Source organism: Pollicipes pollicipes, unplaced genomic scaffold (genome assembly GCF_011947565.3).
Source record: "Pollicipes pollicipes isolate AB1234 unplaced genomic scaffold, Ppol_2.1 Scaffold_4740;HRSCAF=5597_pilon_pilon_pilon, whole genome shotgun sequence".
NCBI classification, from domain to species: Eukaryota; Metazoa; Arthropoda; class Thecostraca; order Pollicipedomorpha; family Pollicipedidae; genus Pollicipes; species Pollicipes pollicipes.
The window spans coordinates 21,008,888-21,016,245 of record NW_023596545.1 but is presented as its reverse complement, the minus strand read 5'-3'; the positions used below and the strand labels follow the sequence as shown (position 1 = coordinate 21,016,245).

Sequence of the window (7,358 nt, the reverse complement as noted above, 5' to 3'; positions counted from 1 at the left end):
TCGGCACGTGAAGGCAGATCGTGCCGATGGCGCTCTTCTATGACGGCCATGGGTGGTGGCACGCATTTTGGTTGTGGGGGACGGGATGGGGTTAGCCATGGAGGACTTAGGTCATCCCATATTCCAGAGCTTTTCACTCTAACCTCACAAACCACTGCGTGCTTTATGGCGTTTGGCATGTAAAATGTATTGCATCGCTTATGCGCTTAGCTGTTGCGATTTGCATCTTGTGGTAAGAGCAACAATGACCCTTTGTAATGAGTGGCACTAGCCGCCGCTACGCAGAAAGATAAAAGACGAAAATCGTGTTGGGATCAACGTTTGCCCACTTTTTTGGAGTATTCCAGCCAAAAACATTGGGGGTGGGGGTCAAGCCAAAATTGGAGGGCGGGGGTTACCGCGGAATACATTGCACCAATCGGCCACATCATTGCATCGTGGTTCAGATTGCTGCACGCTTAACATGCATTCCATAGACGCTCATCGCTTATTCGACTCCACATCGGTATTTTCAATGCGGGAATAGGCAGCGTTTATGGTCAGCATTGCAAATGTCAATCCATATTCATTAAAGCATATTCTTGACGAAGTGACGTTCAAAAGTTGCGACAAATATATTTAATACGTGATAAAACATGCCTAAGATGAACCGAGATTTAGTTACTACTATATACCGCAGGATAAAATTCCGGAGACATCTGTCGACGTAGCTCCGTACTATTCTGAAGACGCTAGTTCGCCAAATGGGACATGGTATGAACATGGTAAATTGGACTAAGGAGCGCATTGCACTTCTTCACGAGCTGACCAATATGAACAGCCCAGAACATGTCAGGGTCGAAAGAGATGCCCAGCAGCCCGACCGAGCTAGACGGTGACAGGATCGACTGGGACATATTTTAAAATGAGTGCTCCACATTCGCACGGGATTTTGAACTGAAATAGCCATTTCGAAGATCACGCGGTGCAGTTCACAGCCCTATACTTCTCAGGACCTCAAGCCTTTTGGTATCTGAGCTACACGCCCACCGAGATGTGCAGGTCGTTTTGGGAGACTAGTTCAAGGTCACCCAAGCATTCATGACGCATGCATGGATCGCCGTATCAGTCATGTGGCGAAATAGACTAAGACAAATATAATCATTGAGCCACTCCTATCTGACATTCGCATGCACGACTTCCATACGAAATGACGGTCAATTGGCGCTCAATCAATGCCGTGCGAGGTTCGATGACGTAATCAGACGATGTCGTATTGAGGACCTACTAAACAGAGATATTGTGTTATTTGAAGCTGCCTTTCCACTCAAAAGCTTACCAACGGTTATAAGTGTGCTTATTTCATCATATCTATTGCTTGTTCCAATATCTCTAAATGTGAAACATTCCCTTTAAGGGATGTCTTCCGTCCTTTTTCGTCTCGGTGCTTCCAGTAACGATGAAGTCCATCTTTTTGTGGTTTAATTTGAGCATATTTGATCGAAACTATCTCCCCAGGTGAGGCAACGTGTTGTGAATTAGAGAGCAGAGGGTCATGGGGTCATCTGCTCCCACCCGTCCAGCAGCTGAGCGTCGTCTGCATGTACAGTCACTGGACAGCTGGCCGGGTGATATGGCAAATCAGTCGCCACGAGACTGAACAAGATCGCCTCGGTTATCGATCCCCGTGGGACACCGCACGTGGCGGTCAGGGAAGCTGCGCTGCCACCGCTGACCACCTGGCCACGCCCACTGAGACAGCTTCTGAAGAAAAAGGGATCGATTCCATGCAATTCCCGCATGTTGAAAAAGGCGCCGTGGTTAACATATCAAGGCTCCTGCTCAAATCAACAGCAGCGACTGATGAGTGCAGGTATTACCAACTTTTCTCGACATCCAATCGCCAGCTTCAAAACAGCGTCCTGCGTAGAATGGCATTGGCGGCAGGCATGCCGTTGACCGAACAAGATATGATGAGCAGAAAGGTAGACGGGCAGCGGACTGCGTACGGTTTTTGCAGCCACCTCTGACAGGTGGGGAGCGAAGAGATAGACAAAAAGTTTGATAGAATGGTTGCAAATGCGGATGTTAAACTGGGCACAATATTAGCCACCTGCCACGACCGTGGGAGCACACGATTGACTCAGTTGGGCCACGATTGGAAGGCACGACTGAGGTGCTGCGAGTCCGCAGCAGGTGAGCGCTTAGCGCAGGGAGGCAGCGCGGTGTTCCTCTGCCCGCTGCTCCGCCTACCAGCGATGCCTTGCAACGCTCATTACAGCACATTGAAAGCCGCGTTCTGCCCTCGCATAAGAAGGCGTAGCCACGGCCGCGAAGAGTGGCGATTGCGTTAGCACGATACTTTGGCTACTGTTGTACCATGTCCGTGGTGGCTCCTAGGTGTAATATCACGTTCTTTGCATGACATGTAGATTTTTTAAGCTCAGAACCGTTGAACACAGACAAATGATATCGATCTAACAACTTGTCTGTCCTCCCTGGGACGTGATACAATGGGGCCAACTTCGGCAAAATTTCAAGTGATCAAAACATATTATCAATTACTTACTCCTCTCGTTCTTTACGGGGCAAATCAGTTTAGTTTGTCACGCAAATCCGTCTCGTTAAATATCCGACAAATGATAAGTGTATCACTATTATGCTACGTCTCTTCTAGCGCAACTTACTAATCCAGACTTGTAAGTCTGCCCGAAAGTTGTCCTCCACCGCCATTTGCGATGCCCCTGACGCAAGTGGTCTGCCTGCTCGCCGCCGCGCTGGGTGTCGTCACCAGCCACGGCCTGCGCTACCACAACTGCTCGTGCGGTGTACCCATGTACCCGGTGGGCGCGGCGGGTGGTCGCATCGTCAACGGACGGCCGGCGCGCCGCGAGGAATTCCCTTGGCTGGTGGGCCTGCAGACGGGCAAATACTACACAGCGGCGCCTAAGTGCGGCGGCTCCCTCATCACCGACCGGCACGTGATCACGGCCGGCCACTGCCTGCTGCACGCCTCTGGCTTGCACCCGGACACGACGTACGTGCTGGTGGGCGCGTACGACTGGACCGACCGCTTCGACGTGCGCAAGTCGCAAATCGTGAAGGTGCAGCAGGGCTTCCCGCTGAGCACGTTCAACTACCTCCAGCTGGAAGGTGACATCTCGGTGGTGGAGCTGGAGCAACCGATCGAGCTGAACCCGACGGCGTATCCCATCTGCCTGCCACCAGCCAACTTGACCCTGGACCAGGTGAAGAAGGCGGTGGTCAGTGGCTGGGGTCGTCTGGTGGACGGCGGCCGGCAGCCGCACAAGAACTACCGCACCGAACGCCACCTCAAGATACTCGACCACAAGCAGTGCATGGAGGTGCCGATCATGCGGAAGATGATGGGCTCGGGTGCGCTGACGGAGCGACAGATCTGCGCTCTCGGCGACAACACGGACTCGTGCCAGGGCGACTCGGGTGGCCCGCTCATGTGGTTCAACGAGGCCAGCCAGCGCTATCACCTGATCGGCGTGGTCAGCTTCGGCTGGGTGTGCAACACGCCTGGACTGCCCGGCATCTACACCAACTTGCTCAACGACAACATCCGTAACTACATTACCTGCAACCTCCATCACGGCGTGACATGCCAGACATGAGAACTTCCGTCAGAGAGCGAACGGTGAGGGGTGATATCATCACCACCGCACCGCACGTGGAAGGTAACGACTTTCAGGACGGCGCCATCACGGCGAAGTAATGCCACAACCACCGCGTAATCAGCGAGAAGTAAGAACTCCAACGCGGTTACGTGCGAGAGATATCAACCTCCATCGCTGGGTCACCTGTGAGAAGTGATGCGTCACTTTTCGCCACCGGATCGTCACTTGAGAAAACTGGTGACCTCCACTACTATGCCATTTTGAGATGCTGTGATGAGATGAATGTGATGCTGTGATGAGATGCTTTCTACGTCAAATTCAGGAGCTGGCGAGTCGAATACCGCCACCACTGCAATGCCTGAGAAGTGGAAGCATACACTGGCTCCTCACCTGTGGGAAGCGGTAATGCCCACCAATACGGCACACAGAGTGGTTATGACTGCCGGTGCGGCACGCAGACGGGTAATGGCTGCCGGTGCGGCATACAGACGGGTAATGACTGCCGGTGCGACACGCAGACGTGTAATGACTGCCGGTGCAGCACGCAGACGTGTAACGACTGCCGGTGCGGCACGCAGACGGGTAATGACTGCCGGTGCGGCACGCAGACGGGTAATGACTGCCGGTGCGGCACACAGACGGGTAATGACTGCCGGTGCGGCACGCAGACGGGTAATGCCTGCCGGTGCGGCACACAGACGGGTAATGACTGCCGGTGCGGCGCGCAGACGTGTAACGACTGCCGGTGCGGCACGCAGACGGGTAATGACTGCCGGTGCGGCACGCAGACGTGTAACGACTGCCGGTGCGGCACGCAGACGGGTAATGACTACAATTGCAGGACTTGCGACAATTAGTGACTTCTTGCATGCGCTCACCCGAGTTTACTGGACAGCTTTAATGAGGCATCTGTACCACGCAGGCACCGTTAAGTAGAGCCAACTCGGTGGTAAGCGAATTCATTGCAACGGCCTGAAATTGCCAGCTGACACTTAAATGCAATACTCGAACACATGTATTGCAATACCGGCTTTACCTAGTTTGCTTGAAGGACACTTGGCACCTGATGTGCATGGCACCGACAAGTTTTAAATAATAACTACGTTCATGTATGTTGAGTGAAGTTACCAATCAGCCATCAGATATTTCACCACGCGAACTTCCCGAAACCTCAGCTCTAGCTTTTGATTCATTCGACAAAGTAAGCCTGTCCTCTGTCAGTCCTCTGTCCTATCCTCCGTCAGCAGCTAAATCAAACCCATTCTGCTTATGACACAATCACCACCTCCGCTATCGCGTGCGATATCACTGTGTGATGTTGCTGAGCTCGCAGCAACATCTCTAGTCGCCAGTACCGTCTCAATGAGCCTAAGCGTCCCTCACACCGTCATATGGCTGTGTTACAGCGTCTGTGAGACATGCACAGAGATGTTCAGTCCCTACAGCAATGTCCCTTTTCTCGAATGCCATCGCTTTCACAGAGGGCATCAAGAAGCATGGAGACAAACCGCTGTCGCATGGTGGTGCCTACGTGAATCTCGTCATCACACTGGTCAAAGATGTCCTCCACAGCGGGGTCCTCCGATTCGATCAGGCTCTTCACAGAGCCGCAAACCCGCTGTGCAAAGTCAAACGTCTCCGCCAGCATTGATGACCAAACCACCAGTTCATCCACCTAAAACAAATGAAGAGAAGCATGCATTTAGCTTGTTCGACACGTCCCATCGCAACACAGGTGAGCTCTGACCTTCATAGCCATGTACGGTCAAGAGATGACCGCTATCTTATTTTCCGGTATATAGTACACCGGGAATTATGTAGTACGCATAATTCCCTATACATATATATATATATATATATATATCCATATATATATAAATATATATATACATATATATATATATATATATATCATTTATTCGTGTGTATAAAATGCACCATTCTCCTTTTCAATGCATTGCCGGCCTCGTAACTATCAGGCTCTCACACCACATTTTTGATACTGCGGTAGGAGCATCACAAGAAATTATTATTGTGTGCACAACACGTAGGGCTGATAGTATATGAGCAGGATCATATATTGACCTCAGTGACCAACGGCTATAAATCACGCTTCTCAAGTTATTTGCTCGGTAGTCAACACTATGTGCCAATATCATGGAAATAGATGCTCTTCAATTTCATGATAGAAGAAATGTTTAAAAAGACACTGACCTGCTTAAATAAATCGTATGCGAGTGCGTGTGACGCAGAGAGCCGTTTCTGAAACTCTGACTTTCTCAGTAAGTTTGTCACATCCGATGTTATTGCTTCTTCGAGTCTCCAGATCACCGTAGTTTCCATAGTCAAAGCCATCAACACTTCTCTGAGATTATCCATGTCCTCCCTGAGCTTAAGCATCCAGAACGTGACGGACTTGTGGATGGCTTGCGTCAGCCACACCTTGCGGCAGTACCAGATAGCGCTGTTGAGCACTACCACGTCAGGACAACTCGGCTGATGGCACCGGCACTGGTCCACCATCTCCCACAACTTCCTCACAAACAGGGTGTAGACGAACGGCCGGCGCCAGAACTCCACCCGCATCAGCTCGCTGTCCACCACACGGCTGCAGAACTTGTCTTGCTTCCGGCACATGTCCCGCGTACTTGCCACGTCAAGCACGTGGAAGGCGCCGTCGGGCACGTCCGACGGCTGCACGTCGGCCGGCTCTGAACCGTTGTCTAGTCGGAGGAAGGTTCGTAGCTGTTCCTGCAGGATGCGGCTGCGGGAGATGCCTGAATTTGGAGGATAACTTGTAACTTCGTACCAGACAAAGACCACCTAAATAAGCATGCATTGTGATCCATGAAAAATGCCTTGGCTTTAACCCACCACTACTAGTCCGATCAACCAAAGAACTGCACAGCTAGAACTGCACGGATTGAACCGCACGGCTAGATGTCTATCAAAAAGCGCATTCTCTTGCAAAACACACGCCTGGCACGGACGTGCAGCAGCCAGGGTAGCAGGCGCGCCGGGCTGCCACACATCTCGCCGCGCGGGCCGGGTCTGCTGCGTTGTGGCGGGCGAGGCGCAGCCGCCGTCGGCGAGCGCGGCGCTGTAGCTGGCGGCGCGGCTCGGGCCGATGACCCCGCGGTCGCTGCTGTTCCGTGGTCTCCACGCCGTCCATCCACCAAAGGCGGCGCGGGGACGGGCCGCGCGCTGATGACGGGACGAGCCGTGCACTGATGACGGGAACAGCTGTGATGGTGTTTGCTTCACACAAACAGCTGACACGGTAAACCTGGCAGTCGGCCCGGGGCAGTGGCCGCCGACGGTGGGTGGGAGTAGGGCTCCGACAAAACATATCCAAAAGGAGGGCCTAACTTTCGTTAAGAAGTATTACAGGAAAAGCTCTAGTTCTTTGACTTAGCTAAAATTGTTTTTGGCAGGCCGCATTTAAATCTTCCAAATATATTCTGCCTGAAATGTTTTGTCAAAAGCTAGTTTCTGCCAACAAAAGCTGTCGGCGAAATCCAGGCTTATGACAAACTTTAGGATTTCTGGATGGATTTGGATGCAAAATTCTCATCACCATGTGTCCTGGTTTTATTTTGACATTAAGACGTGGAAGCTTATGTCTCTCAACGACCCAAATTGTCCCACCGTTGATGGAAGTTTGCCTTCCCAGTGGAAACAAAGCTGGAACGGATGAATGATGTAGGAAATTCGAATTCGAATTTCAATTCGAAT

At 51.8% G+C, this 7,358-nt stretch overlaps 2 protein-coding genes across 2 annotated transcripts; one reads left to right on the top strand and one right to left on the bottom strand.

Annotated features, from left to right (window-relative positions):
- Positions 1 to 2,456: 2,456 nt before the first annotated feature.
- LOC119099276 (chymotrypsin-like protease CTRL-1) lies at positions 2,457 to 3,919 on the top strand. Its single transcript, XM_037222400.1, has one exon. It carries the CDS (start codon positions 2,718 to 2,720, stop codon positions 3,618 to 3,620), a length of 903 nt encoding a protein of 300 aa, XP_037078295.1. The 5' UTR covers positions 2,457 to 2,717; the 3' UTR covers positions 3,621 to 3,919.
- Positions 3,920 to 4,485: 566 nt separating this feature from the next.
- LOC119099316 (uncharacterized) lies at positions 4,486 to 6,653 on the bottom strand. Its single transcript, XM_037222449.1, has 2 exons — positions 5,838 to 6,653; positions 4,486 to 5,298 (listed from the first exon to the last, which is right to left on the bottom strand). Exons 1-2 carry the CDS (start codon positions 6,258 to 6,260, stop codon positions 5,056 to 5,058), a joined length of 666 nt encoding a protein of 221 aa, XP_037078344.1. The 5' UTR covers positions 6,261 to 6,653; the 3' UTR covers positions 4,486 to 5,055.
- Positions 6,654 to 7,358: the final 705 nt, after the last annotated feature.

Excerpts from the sequence above, each read along its gene's own strand:
- LOC119099276 (XM_037222400.1), top strand. The coding sequence starts at position 2,718 with ATGCCCCTGACGCAAGTGGTCTGCCTGCTCGCCGCCGCGCTGGGTGTC.
- LOC119099316 (XM_037222449.1), bottom strand. The coding sequence starts at position 6,260 with ATGTGCCGGAAGCAAGACAAGTTCTGCAGCCGTGTGGTGGACAGCGAG. Across the intron at positions 5,299-5,837 it reads CATACGATTTATTTAAGCAG|GTGGATGAACTGGTGGTTTG; the intron begins GTCAGTGTCTTT and ends CATTTGTTTTAG.